The 14,306-nt window shown below is 45.0% G+C and overlaps 1 protein-coding gene across 1 annotated transcript in view; it reads left to right on the top strand.

The window, feature by feature from the left end:
- LOC119361648 overlaps window positions 1–14,099 on the top strand; it is a 43,310-nt gene extending 29,211 nt beyond the window's left edge. The window contains exons 6-15 of the mRNA XM_037626786.1: window positions 5,240–5,323; window positions 5,446–5,571; window positions 5,979–6,131; window positions 6,814–6,915; window positions 7,405–7,575; window positions 9,437–9,498; window positions 10,344–10,407; window positions 11,802–12,755; window positions 12,847–12,975; window positions 13,108–14,099. Coding sequence (XP_037482683.1) covers window positions 5,240–5,323; window positions 5,446–5,571; window positions 5,979–6,131; window positions 6,814–6,915; window positions 7,405–7,575; window positions 9,437–9,498; window positions 10,344–10,407; window positions 11,802–12,755; window positions 12,847–12,975; window positions 13,108–13,500 — 2,238 coding nt within the window. The 3' untranslated portion in view covers window positions 13,501–14,099. The remainder of the gene's footprint in view (window positions 1–5,239; window positions 5,324–5,445; window positions 5,572–5,978; window positions 6,132–6,813; window positions 6,916–7,404; window positions 7,576–9,436; window positions 9,499–10,343; window positions 10,408–11,801; window positions 12,756–12,846; window positions 12,976–13,107) is intronic.
- Window positions 14,100–14,306: the final 207 nt, after the last annotated feature.

Here is a 14,306-nt window from a genome sequence, read left to right as displayed (position 1 = left end):
CAAATATGAAAACACTTTTTTAGTTTTTTAGTTTTCTTTGTTGCTTTATTTATTTTATTTTGTTTCTACTTACAACAAAATACTTATTGTTGCTATTTTTATTGTTTTCAGTTTTTTTGTGTTGTTATCTGTATTATTTATTTTCTTTTGTTTTTTGCTTTATTTTTTAATTCTTTTTGCTTTTAGGTCAGCAAAATTATAAACTTTCTGTTAGTGCTATTAGTTTTAGAAAAATTATAAACTTTCTGTTAGTGCCATTAGTTTTCAAATTTGAATAGTTAAAACTTGAATTCTTTGAAATTTGTGTGAATCACAAGTTTGTGATTAACTTTACTAAAAAAATGAACATAGATGCACCTATAGAGAAAATTCGACCTAAATTCATAGTTTTCAAATGAACTCTGAAAAAGTTGGCATAGCATACTCGTGTGTTACAAAGTTGGCATGGTATCATCATAATAGTTGTGGGAGAAAGTCTTCACTTTTTCTTCGCTCGTGTCATTTGCTTATTGCGCCGTAACCATGGATAATCTTCATCGTTTATCAGGATGCTTGGGTCAGCCTTGACATTGAAGGGAGGAATTTCATGAAACTTTTTATAATCTTCAGACATGTCTGTCTTGCCCTCCACTCCCAGGATATCCTTTTTTCCTGAAAGAACTATGTGGCGCTTTGACTCATCGTATGATGTATTCGCTTCCTTATCTTTTTCTTTTTCTCGGTTTGGTAGACATGTCCTTCACATAGATAACCTGTGCCACATCATTGGCTAGGACGAACGGTTCGTCAGTGTACCCAAGATTTTTCAGATCCACTGTTGTCATTCCGTACTGTGGGTCTACCTGTACCCCGCCGCCTGACAGATTGACCCATTTGCACTTAAACAAAGGGACCTTAAAATCATGTCCATAGTCAAGTTCCCATATGTCCACTATGTAACCATAATATGTGTCCTTTCCGCTCTCGGTTGCTGCATCAAAGCGGACACCGCTGTTTTGGTTGGTGCTCTTTTAATCTTGGGCGATCGTGTAAAATGTATTCCCATTTATCTCGTATCCTTTGTAAGTCAATACAGTCAAAGATGGTCCCCTGGACAACAAGTACATCTCATCACAAACAGTGTTGTCACCTCTGAGACGTGTTTCCAACCAACTGCTGAAAGTCCTGATGTGTTTACATGTAATCCAGTCGTCGCACTGCTCCGGGTGTTTGGAGCGCAGACTGTTCTTGTGTTCATCGACATATGGTGTCACCAAGGTAGAGTTTGTAGAACTGTGTAGTGTGCTTGAGACCAAGAATATCCGTCCCTGCATATTATTGAGTCACTCCCAAGAGTGCCTTTTCCAGTCAGTCTTCCCTCATACCGTGATTTAGGGAGACCTATCTTCTTAAGGCCAGGAATGAAGTCAACACAAAACCCGATAACATCCTCTGTTTGATGGCCCATGGAGATGCTTCCTTCTGGCCTAGCGCGGTTACAGACATATTTTTTTAGGACTCCCATGAACCTCTCAAAGGAGAACATATTGTGTAGAAATACGGGCCCCAGGATGACAATCTCGTCGACTAGATGAACTAGGACGTGCGTCATGATATTGAAGAAGGATGGTGGGAACACCAGCTCGAAACTGACAAAACATTGCGCCACATCACTCCTTAGCCTTGGTATGATTTCTGGATCGATCACCTTCTGAGAGATTGCATTGAGAAATGCACATAGCTTCACAATGGCTAATCAGACGTTTTCCGGTAGAAGCCCCCTCAATGCAACCGGAAGCAGTTGCGTCATAATCACGTGGCAGTCATGAGACTTTAGGTTCTGAAACTTTTTCTCTAGCATATTTATTATTCCCTTTATATTCGACGAGAAGCCAGTCGTGACCTTCATACTGAGCAGGCATTCAAAGAAGATTTCTTTCTCTTCTTTCGTAAGAGCGTAGCTGGCAGGACCTTTATACTGCTTCGGAGGCATGCCGTATTTTTTGTGCAAACATTGCAGGTTCTCCAGTGCCTCAGGTGTATCTTTTGTCTTCCCATACACGCCCAAGAAGCCTAGTAGGTTCACGCAAAGGTTCTTCGTCATGTGCATCACGTCGATTGAAGAGCGGACCTCTAGGTCTTTCCAGTAGGGTAGGTCCCAAAATATAGATTTCTTCTTCCACATGGGTGCGTGTCCCTCAACGTCATTCGGAACAGCTAGTCCGTCGGGACCCTTTCCAAAGGTTACGTGTAAATCATTGACCATAGCAAGTACGTGATCACCGGTACGCATGGCGGGCTTCTTCCGGTGATCTGCCTCGCCTTTGAAATGCTTGCCTTTCTTTCGACATTGATGGTTGGTCGGAAGAAATCGACGATGGCCCAGGTACACATTCTTCCTACATTTGTCCAGGTATATACTTTCAGTGTCATCTAAACAGTGCGTGCATGCGTGGTATCCTTTGTTTGTCTATCCTAAAAGGTTACTGAGAGCGGGCCAACCATTGATGGTCACGAACAACAACGCCTTTAGGTTAAATTCCTCCTGTCTGTGCTCATCCCACGTACGTACACCGTTTCCATTCCACAACTGTAAAATTTCTTCAACTAATGGCCTTATATACACATCAATATCGTTGCCGGGTTGCTTAGGGCCTTGGATGAGAACTGGCATCATAATGAACTTCTGCTTCATGCACATCCAAGGAGGAAGGTTATACATACATAGAGTCACGGGCCAGGTGTTGTGATTGCTGCTCTGCTCCCCGAAAGTATTAATGCCATCCGCGCTTAAAGCAAAGCATACATTCCTTGGGTCCTTTGCAAACTCATCCCAATACTTTCTCTCAATTTTTCTCCACTGCGACCCGTCAGCGGGTGCTCTCAACTTCCCGTCTTTCTTCCGGTCCTCACTGTGCCATCGCATCAACTTGGCATGCTCTTCGTTTGTGAACAGACGTTTCAACCGTGGTATTATAGGAGCATACCACATCACCTTCGCAGGAACCCTCTTCTTGGGGGGCTCGCCGTCAACATCACCAGGGTCATCTCGCCTGATCTTATACCGCAATGCACCGCATACCGGGCATGCGTTCAGATCCTTGTATGCACCGCAGTAGAGGATGCAGTCATTAGGGCATGCATGTATCTTCTCCACCTCCAATCCTAGAGGGCATACGACCTTTTTTGCTGCGTATGTATTGTTGGGCAATTCGTTATCCTTTGGAAGCTTCTTCTTCAATATTTTCAGTAGCTTCTCAAATCCTTTGTCAGCCACAACATTCTCTGCCTTCCACTTCAGCAATTCCAGTACGATACCGAGCTTTGTGTTGCCATCTTCGCAATTGGGGTACAACCCTTTTTGTGATCCTCTAACATGCGATCGAACTTCACCTTCTCCTTTTGACTTTCGCATTGCGTCCTTGCATCGACAATGACCCGGCGGAGATCATCATTATCGGGCACATCGTTGGTTCCTCTTGATCTTCAGCAGCTTCACCCGTTGCAGCATCATTGGGCACATCGTCTGGTTCCTCTTGATCTTCACCAGCTCCCCCCGTTGCAGCATCACCGTATTCAGGGGGCACATAGCTGTCATCGTACTCTTCTTCTTCGTCGTCTTCCATCATAACCCCTATTTCTCCGTGCCTCGTCCAAACATTATAGTGTGGCATGAAACCCTTGTAAAGCAGGTGGGAGTGAAGGATTTTCTGGTTAGAGTAAGACCTCGTATTCTCACATTCAGTGCATGGACAACACATAAAACCATTCTACTTGTTTGCCTCAGCCGCATCAAGAAACTCATGCACGCCCTTAATGTACTCGGAGGTGTGTCTGTCACCGTACATCCATTGCCGGTTCATCTGCGTGCATTATATATAATTAAGTGTCCAAATTAATAGAAGTTTATCATCACATTAAAACCAAAGTACATACATAGTTCTTATCTAACAACATATAGCTCTCCAGAGCATCTAATTAATTAAACCATACATTGAAACTATGTAAAACATTTTAATGCAAAAACAAATGCGATCATAATCGCAACCAAGGTAACAATTGATCCAACAGCATAATGATACCAAGCCTCGGTATGAATGGCACATTTTCTAATCTTTCTAATCTTCAAGCGCATTGCATCCATCTTGATCTTGTGATCATCGATGACATCCGCAACATGCAACTCCAATATCATCTTCTCCTCTTCAATTTCTTTTATTTTTTCCTTCAACAAATTGTTTTCTTCTTCAACTAAATTTAACCTCCCAACAATAGGGTCGGTTGGAATTTCCGATTCACATACATCCTACATAAATAAAATCTATGTCATGTTGGTCGGCATAATTTTCATAAACAATAAATGAATCAATAGTTATAAAGATAATATATATACCACATCCGAATCATAGACAGGATGAGGGCCGACGGGGGCGGATACCAAAACCATCGCACTATATAAGATGCAATAATAAAAGTAAGAAAATAATACAAGTATCTATGTAAACATACAAGTAAGAATATTTTTCCTTTCAGAAAGAAGATAAGAACAAGAGGCTCACCACGATGGTGCCGGAGATGAGCTCGGCGCGGGTGATCGACGGCGGTGAAGACGGGGACGGGGCGTGACGGACCGCTAAACCTAGACAAATATTGAGGAAAATGGAGCTTGGAGGTCGAGCTTGGAGAGGAGAAAGCTTAAGTAGTGTGGCTCGGGCATTCCATCGAACACCTTATATGCATAGGAGGTGAGCTAGAGCACCACCAAGCCCTCTCCCCCTCGGCCAGAAAAAAACAGAGCAGTGTGCTCTGCTCTTACGCGAGGGGGTATATATAGGCACCTCATTGGTCCCGGTTGGTGGCATGAACCGGGACTAAAGGGGAGCCTTTGGTCCCGGTTCAAGTCACCAACCGGGACCAATGGTGGTGGGCCAGGCGCGAGGCCCACTGGTCCCGGTTCGTCCCACCAACCGGGACCAAAAGGTCCAGATGAACCGGGACCAATGGCCAACGTGGCCCGGCCGGCCCCCTGGGCTCACGAACCGGGTCCAATGCCCCCATTGGTCCCGATTCTGGACTAAACCGGGACTAATGGACTGACCCGGCCTGGACCGTTGCCCCCTTTTCTACTAGTGGAGCAAAGTGACATATAACTTTTATAAGCTACACCCTTAGAAAAGAAGTATCGGATCAGCTTTGCAAATTCAATCTTTCTCTTGGAATTGTAATATTCTGGCATGAAATTGAACCTATTTTTTTTCAGCCCAACAAGGGTACTTGTATTCTTGGACCTTTAGACATGGCGTTACACAAATCTAATGTGTCTTGTGCGAAGCTATTGATTCAGGTATTGTATCCTCTTTTTGTACTGCAGTAGGAATGTAGATTTCTATAAACTGATGTTCCATTTAGTCATTTTTGTATTCACAACTAAAAAAATGATTGGCTTTTCATTCTTGCATCTGATAGGGTGGAGCTAATGTGAGCGGTGCTGGCCCTTGTTATAATCCCTTGATAACGGCTGCAGAGAAGGGCTTAACTGAAGCTATCAAGTGCTTGTTGGAAGCTGGTGCAAATCCAAATGTTCTTGACCAGGTCAGAATGCTCATTTTGTCACATATTCTTGTGTCTTGCCTGGCTTTGTAGTGATATGCAACAACTATACGAGTTATGCGAGTACACCTACATGATGCTATATGTAATATAAAAATAAAAGGCTGTGCTAAGTTAGCTTTCTTACATAAGCGTGCTACTATTTCGACTTGTCTTATACTGATATGCAACGACCGTAACTGTAGGAGTTATGATGCAAGTAGACCTACTTGATGCTATCTGCAATATAAAAATAAAAGGCTGTGCTAAGTGAACTTTTCTGAAAAAGCTTGTTACAGTTTCACCACTTCTCCTTTATGCCATCTCTTTGTAAGTTTGTGTCATGAACATTTGCTTATTTCTTAATGTTGAATATTAATTTTTGTAAAGCTTCCGTTGTTCCTCAACAGTTTGGTAGATTGCCAATAGAATTGGCTGCTGAGTATGGTACACGGGAAGACGTTGAGATGCTCTTTCCTTCCACCTTGCCAATTTCAACTGTGACAAATTGGAGCGTTGACGGTATCGTTAGTCATGTGAAGATGGAAATCAAGCAGCTTGAGGTATATCACGCTAGCAAATTTTCTTTGCACTCACAACAATTTTGTCCCATGTTAACTCTCTACGCAATGTTGGCATCGATGTTTAGCTAAAACTTCATAGATCAAGAACTAGTCAATGCGCCGGTGTTTTTTATGTGCCTGCTTTGCGGTCTAAGATCCGTTCCTGAAAACTCATCTGATGTGAATGATGCTTTATTGGATAACTTATTTTGCTTGCATGTTAATTCATTAACAGGTGTACCAATTAATTTTCTTAGAAAGCTCTCTTACTTCAGTAACTGTCTGTAGAAAGTGACAACTGGGATTTTCAAATCTCCCATTGATGAAAACTGTCCCTTGTCTTTTTTCCTTGAGGTTGAAACTGTTAACCTGTATATTATACACGTTATATCGGTACCTGTAATCATTTGTAATCCCAGTCTCTAAGCTAGTCCTATTCCTTAGGATCCACTACCGGGTCATGCTACCTGCCTTCTTCCATGGTAGTTAGTTAGACCAGCTCTATATATGTAATGGGACATGTAGTGTAAACATTACACACTGAATATACAAGTTAGCGGCAACTGTTTCTTGAGTTCATTCACTTAACCTTGACATCATTTCTAGAGCACTGTTTCTCCCTGACACACATTAGACCTCTTAATATGTACGTATACCTGACCAAGTTATTATGTTTGCCCAGGATGACAATTTTGTCCAAACGAGGGCTTCTGACCTGAAACAACAAGGGGATGAAGCATTTAAGAAGCAGGATTATCTGAATGCATCAGTGTTCTACACACAGGTATATTCCCGGGCCTTTTATTCCTGTGTAAACTGTAGGTACAGGCGTACAGCCATGAAACATGTTCCTCCATTAGAATTTAAGTTTATTTATAATTAGTATCACTTGACCTTGGCAATGTCTAAAAATTAACCAGTTACCTCGATCGTAATGCTCACATGAACCTGTTAAAGACTAGTCACTAGTGAGAGCATCTCGTTGCATGTATGGAGTGTTAACTTAACAGTGTAGACTAGAGAGTTTTCATGCCTAGAGCTAGTGGTAGCCAAAAATTGTGATAATTAAGTTTAAATAAATAAATAAGAATAGTGACACATTAATCTCCGCTGTTCGTTTTGCTGTGAGGAATTTCAGGTGCGAGTTGATCTTTTATCACAGTTTAACTCCTCGGTCCTTGTACCTGTAGACCAAATGACAAATTATTGGTCTAAACCGAGCAGCATGGAATGTGGCAACACCAACAATTTTTCACTGTTTTGTGTGCTGCAGGCTCTGAAGATGGATAACTTCGACGCGAAGTTGTTATCAAACAGGAGTCTTTGCTGGCTTCGCATGGGTAATGGGGAAAGGGCTTTTGGTGATGCACATGAATGCATAGCGCTTTGCCCGAAATGGGCAAAGGCACACTATCGGCTAGGCGCAGCTTTTATGTTTATGGAGGTGCAGTAGAACAGCTCAGGCTGAAAATTACGTTGCTCCTTTCATATCTGTTGTTTGATTCCAAAAAATGCGCTTGCCTTTCCTTAGGATTACAACGGTGCCTATCAGTCTCTCTCTCGCGCATTAGAGCTGGACCCTGAAAGTAAGGAGGTCGAGAAATTATTCTGGTGAGAGATACTTCTGCCTTCTTGTGTTTTGTCGATTGCTATGGTAGAATTCAGTTCTTTTCATTATTCTGATCAGCTGATAAGAGATAAAATCCGTCTCGTTGTATTTTCTTGAGTGTTATTTGTCAGCAGTTACATGCTTTGGGTGTTTGCCATCTTCGGTAGAATCGAGTTCTTCATTTCCATGTTCTGATCAACTGATCCTTGCAGGGAGGCAATGGAACTAATGAGTTAGCTGCTCCACGCCCACAACAGAGAGAAGCTCACGCGGAATGGGGAGATCTTTACCTGTTCTCTCGGACAAAAACCGCTTAACTTTGAATTATGGTGGCCTTTTTTCATGTAATTCTTTGACCGCAGCAGCAGCTTAACCTTAGAGCAGAACACATTACTGGCTACTTATTATGAGTTTTGTGAAATTTGCATCATGTTTGTACATGGTAGAAGTGTGGCAGTGGATGATGAATTGAATTGGCTAAGTTAGAGCGAAGTGTTTGGTTGAAGATTGTGGTATTGCATTTGCCAGTTCCCATATTTTGCACTGTCCAATCTCTGTACCCTACTGAGCATGTAAACCCTAGTATTTTTTTGATTTGTATTTGCCCGTTCCCATGATCTGTTTTTTTTTAAAGATCCAGCTCAGCTGGCTTCATTTGATTTAGCAGAAGAGTGATAGAAATACAAAGTTTGATCAGAGCTATCATAGCAACAAAACAAAATAAGGTGAAAAAAGAATGTTCATGGGGGGTGGCTTTCCATTCCCCCAAAAAACTCTCTGACTCTAGGTTTTATCTCGTGCCTAGATCCCGGAACGGGGGCTCGATGGCCTTGGCTCCAGCAAGGTGCCTAGATCCCCGAACGGGGGTGATTTTCCCTGATCGCCCTGATGATATTCGACGGATCCACTTCCTTGTCTCTAAAAACACAATTGTTTCTCGCGTTCCAGAGCTCCCAGGTTGTTGCCATGATCATGATTCTTTATTCCTTTCCTCCCCTCTTTGTTCGTGTGAGAGATGATTTGGCAGGTCGTCGATGTTGTGGACGTCTGTTCTCTTTGTTGGGGGGCCAGTGAAGCGCAACCCCTCCACTTTGCAACCTCTGTCCATACTGCCTTCGATAGATGACAGTTCCAGAATAGATGGACTCATGGACGGATGTTTCTAAGTTTCTTCTGCAGAAGTGGCAGAAGTAGGAGTTTGGCCATCCATTATCTGTTGATGATACTAATTCTTCCAATCTCTCAAACTTGGCATTGTAGTACTGTTTTCCTGTTGAAATGCTTGCTGATCTCTAACTAAACCATTTCATTTGCTTCCTTTTGATAATTTCGGAAAATCGAAGTCGGCGGCTGCCTTTAGTGTTCCTAAGGTGTAGAAAATCACATCAGTCCTGGTGAAGATTCTGCTGATGAGCCTGGCCCTGCTCGACCGTAGCTCCCAACTGGATGTATATCCTACTTCACGGTTTAATCACGGTCGTTTTGAAACCTGGATACTAGGTTCATGTACTTTGAAACTTGTACTACGTTGGCGGGTAATCTGTTTAAAAAATGAATGCCGAGGTTCTGACACATAATTTGTGATAAAAAATTGAAATGAATTAGTGTTTTGAGATCTGATTTTGTCCGTACAATTTGTGGCTTTTAAAATCTTGGAACATTTTAATTCTTGTTGATGATGTATATGCATGTAAAGGCGGCATGTGAATTTGGAGAAATCATGTGTTCCCAAAATCGGAAGGCGGCTTCTAGGCGCCGGTAAACATCTTTGTACACTGGTTCTAGCGTCCCCGCACCATGGTTCCAGCAAACGAAATAGCCGGTCACAACAAAGAACGTCCCGCTCGTCGCCGCTTGTAGCACCTGGCTCCGCTGGTGGCCGCGCCGATGGATGCCGGTTCCATCATATACCTACAAGGGTTCCAGCTTCTACGCTTGGTGGGTGTAGCGCGGCCGCCCCCGCCCTCCGTTCCCAGTTGCCGTTTGGTCTCTCATCACCGGAGCTCGCCGGGTTGAACCCATTACGCGACGCGTGAGAGGGAGGTGGAGGAAGAGAGGAGTTACTGCTAGTTGTGAGGTAGAAGATGAGGAGTGAAAGCTGCGGCGAAGTAAATGAATGGCTGTGAAACCGACGCTTGAATAGATAAAACCCTATCTAGTGCTTCATCGTGGACAGGTGCTAAGCATGTCACATAAGCGAGAAAATGACATGGCATCGCAATTAAAAGAGAAGAGAGAGCAGCACTTTGGTAACCCCAGGAAGAACCAATGCCGAGCGCGTGAACCTAGGCAAACCACTTAAATGAAAGATACTGACCAATGCATGAAAGAGTGTAGGTGCTAATCATTAAGGCTGCTGCCAATGCATGGATGCTTAGATGAGGTGCTAAGCACATTAAATAGCTTAGCAACTATACTCTCCAATGCATAGGTGCTTAGCTTATGATTGCTAAGCTTCATTTAATAATTTAGCAACTAAAGCTCTTCATGTATTGGTGGGCTTCCTTCCTTTAAATGTTTTGCCTAGGTTCACGCGCTTAGCATTAGTTCTTCCTGGGGTCACCACACTCATCTCTCTCCTCTTAAATAACTTGCCACATCAGATTTTTTGCCTATGTGGAAGGCTTAGCACCTGTACAAGGTGGAGCATTGGGAGGGGTAAATAAAGTAAGCTTAGCAACAGTAAGTTAAACACCTATGCATTGAGGGGTTGAGTTGCTAAGCTATTTAATGCACTTAGCACCTCATGTAAGCATCTTTGCATTAGAAGAGTTCTAAGGATAAAAGGAGGCGCGGAGTGTGGGTAGGCCTAGCTGCACATGTGGATGTGTACACGCGAGGTACGCGTTCCGCCGGACGGCCGATTCTAAATGTTTTCCAAATTGAAAGCACGCCCAAACTGGATCACCGAAAAATAAAAATGTACACAAACACAATTCCCCTGTGTGATTTATTTTAAAAGACCCGGTGTATATTCAGACCCATTCATCAAATTTTTTCCTTAGAGCTGCAAACCAAAAATTCTGCTGCCGCGTGGGACCCACTCATCAGTGAGTGAACCTTTTTATTTATTTCTTTCCTTTTGTTTTCTTCCCTTTCTCCTCGTCCGTTCACTTCCTCACTTCCCTAAAAAAAACCTCTTCCTCACCATCTGGCAGAGCGCCGCCGCCGCCCCTCCCCTTCCCGGCCACCGCCGTCGTCCCGGCGCCCCACCTCTAGCTCAAGTACCGCCGCGTCCCGGTCGCCCCTCCCATCCTCTCTATTCCCGGCTGGCGCTCGATTCCAGGTCTGGCCCTCGATTTTTCCCCGTACCCGAAATCCCCAACCAGACCAAACCCTCCGTCGTCTCCCTCGCCAGCCATGGAGGCGGCGGCGGCCGCCGCATCGGCTGCAGCGGCGGCTGCCAAGGACGCGGCCTTGGCCGCTTCGGTTGCAGCGGCGGCTGCTGCCAAGGACGCGGCGGCGGCGGCGGTGACTGCAAAGGAGGCGACGGATGCCGCCAAGGACGCGGCTGCGGCGGCTTCGGCTGCGGCTTTAAACGCCAAGGAGGCAGCTGCGGCGGCCTCTGCTGCGGCTTTAAACGCCAAGGAGGCAGCCGTGAAGGCCTCTGCTGCGGCCTTGGATGCCGAGGAGGCAGCTGCTGTGGCGGTGACTGCAGGCCAGGCGGCGACCGCTGCGGCGGCAGCTATGCAAGCTTCCCAGAAGCGTAGGTTTGCGGATGCGGCGTTGGATGCCAAGGAGGCAGCGCCTGCAGGGCAGACAACGGGCCGATAAATGCCGAGGTCGCAGCACCTGTGGTGGAGACTGCAGGTCAGGCAGCGACCGCTGCCGCGGCAGCTATGCAAATGCAAGCTTCCCAGAAGCGTAGGTTTGCGGATGCGGTGTTGGATGCCGAGGAGGCAGCGCCCGTGGCGGTGACTGCTGGGCAGGCAGCAGGGCCAATAAATGCCGAGGAGGCAGCGCCTTTGGCGGTGAATGCAGGGCGGCCGGCGGCCGCTTCGGCGGTGGCGACGCAAGCTTCCAAGAAGCGTAAGTCTGCTGCTGTGGCGTTAAATTACAAGGTGCCAGCGCCTGCGACGGTGACTGCAGTTGAGGCGACGCCGGTGCCATTGCAAGCATCCAACAAATGTAAGTTCCCGATCATTGACGTGGACCAAGATCCACCAGGGAGCAGAGACGTCGATGATGCGGGGAGTGTCGATCACATCGGCCGCCTCCCGGATGCCGTTCTTTGCAGTATCGTCTCTCTTCTCCCCACCAAGGAAGGTGCCCGCACGCAAGTCATCTCTCGCCGATGGCGTCCGCTATGGCACTCCGCTCCTCTCAACCTCGTGGTGGACCAAGAACTCAACAGCAACAACCACAATTTGGGCGACTTGATTTCAAAGATCCTCTCTGTGCATCCTGGCCCCGCACGCCGCTTCTCGCTCTGCCTCTCTAGTAGCAAGTATCATGGCAAGATCAAAGGCTGGCTTAGTTCCCAAGCCCTGGACAAGCTACAGGAGTTTGAGCTCATCCCCAAACACTGGTTTGACGTCAGGGATACGTTCTACCTACTGCCATTGTCCGTCTACCGCTTAGCGCCCACGCTCCGTGTGGCCAAGTTTGGCGGCTGCCGTTTCTCCGACTGGATTGTGAAGCTGTCGCTCAAGTTTCCGTGCCTCAAGCAGCTCACCCTGGATAGAGTCGCCATCTCGGAGGACGCTCTCCAGAGCATGCTCTCTGACTGCTATGCCTTGGAGAGCCTTGAGCTAAAGAAAAATTCTGTCTTTCGTCGCCTCTGCATCAGCTCCCAAACTCTTAAGAGTGTAGGCTTTTGCACTAACTGGTTTAAAGAAAGTGTCCCTTTGCAAGAGTTGGTCATCGAGGATGCCCCGTGCCTTGAGAGATTGCTACCACTTGTTCCACAGGTTGGCCCAAGGACCATACGGGTAATCTCGGCACCTAAACTGAACATATTGGGTGCACTCTCTACAGGCATAACAGAACTTCAGCTTGGAACCACAGTTTTCCGGGTAGCAGCAGTCTTCATCCATTGCTCATTCAGCATTCCTATATGCAGGCTGTTGTTCTTATGAATGCACTTGTTTTTTTATGTCTTTGCAGAATATGATTGCTATTGACTTGACAACCAAAATGCACAGCGTGAGGGTGTTGGTTCTTGACTACACTAATCTGGATATAGTGGTTAACTTCCTCAAGTGCTTCCCCTGCTTGGAGAGGCTGCATGTCTTTGTGAGTACATTAACATAGCTGCTTGCTTTAGATGTCAAAATCAGAATTTGAGTTGCTGTGTTATCTAGCCAGTTATCGTATTGCTAACCTGTTGGTAACTTCTTTTGTATTATTTGTTCTCTCCATTTCCAGTTCCAGTCAAGGATGAGTTGTATTAACCCCCAGGAGTATGACCCACCGGAACCGATTGAATGCCTTGAGCTGCATCTCAAAGAAGTACTGTTGAAGAATTATAATGGCACCATCCCTTTGTGTATTGACTTTGCCAAGTTCTTTGTTTTGAATGCGAAAGTGCTAAAGAAAATGAAAATCACATTGCCTTACCACCGGCAGTATAACTGGTTTGCTAATCAACACCTGCTGCTGCGGACCAAAGATAGAATTTCTCAAGATGCTCGGATTGAACTGAGATGCGGCAATAATGTTTATTTCAGAGACAACAGGAACACCCATGATTTGTCAATGGCTGATCCTTTTGACGTGCCCTCCAGCGGATGTAAAAAGTGTAGTGGATCCCCATTTTGAAGATTGCCTTGCCTAGTGTTCAAAGCCCAACTTTATGTCGCTGGTTTTGTTTCTAGCCTGACGCTCAAAGAAAGGATCTACTTCACTCAGTGATGGAATGTTTTGTGGCCTAGTCAGAATTATACCTGGTGGTGGAGGAGGTGGTGTCTAAGCTCAGGCTTCAAATCCGAACTTGCCGCTTGAAGGGGTTCGTCAGTAGTTTATTTTATATGTGCTATTGCGCTGGTTTAGATCTGTAATGCTTAGTTGGTTGTGGTAATCTGTTTTGTTGCTTGGTCCTGTAATTTAAGCTGCTGATGGAAGCAGCTAGTACTATATTTATCTACTGTATCCTATAACTTGCTTTAGTGAAAAAAGATGATGACCTTCATGCCTTCTGTCTCAAATTTATCCCTTTGCAATTCATGTCAGAATGTTTGCAACCTTGTCTCTGCTAGTTTCAGTGAATAGTGCATCTTTGGTTTGTAGAAGTGTTCATTTATCGTTCCAGCTTTCAGGTGATAATTTGATGTCATGAAACCATGTAGTGGTCTAGCTTACTTGATTTTTCCTTCTCTGCATATACGCAATAATATTACTCCTACTTACTAATTTGTGCGGCAGCATCTATACTCATCAGATTGGTGTTTAGGCCGCCTATTAGTTACTGTAATATATATATTTCAGCAATATGGATATTTTTCTATGATCATATCTCTATCTCTGTATGGTACAGGGGTATACGGTATTACCCTTAGTTGGCACTTGCCCGTAGTGACCATGCATAGGCAACAAGAAGCTATTTCATGTTAATAATTAGTAATGGT

The sequence above is a fragment of the Triticum dicoccoides genome, chromosome 1A, assembly GCF_002162155.2.
Source record: "Triticum dicoccoides isolate Atlit2015 ecotype Zavitan chromosome 1A, WEW_v2.0, whole genome shotgun sequence".
NCBI lineage: Eukaryota > Viridiplantae > Streptophyta > Magnoliopsida > Poales > Poaceae > Triticum > Triticum dicoccoides.
The sequence above is the reverse complement of the archived record's forward strand: the minus strand, read 5'-3'. Positions and strand labels throughout refer to the sequence as shown.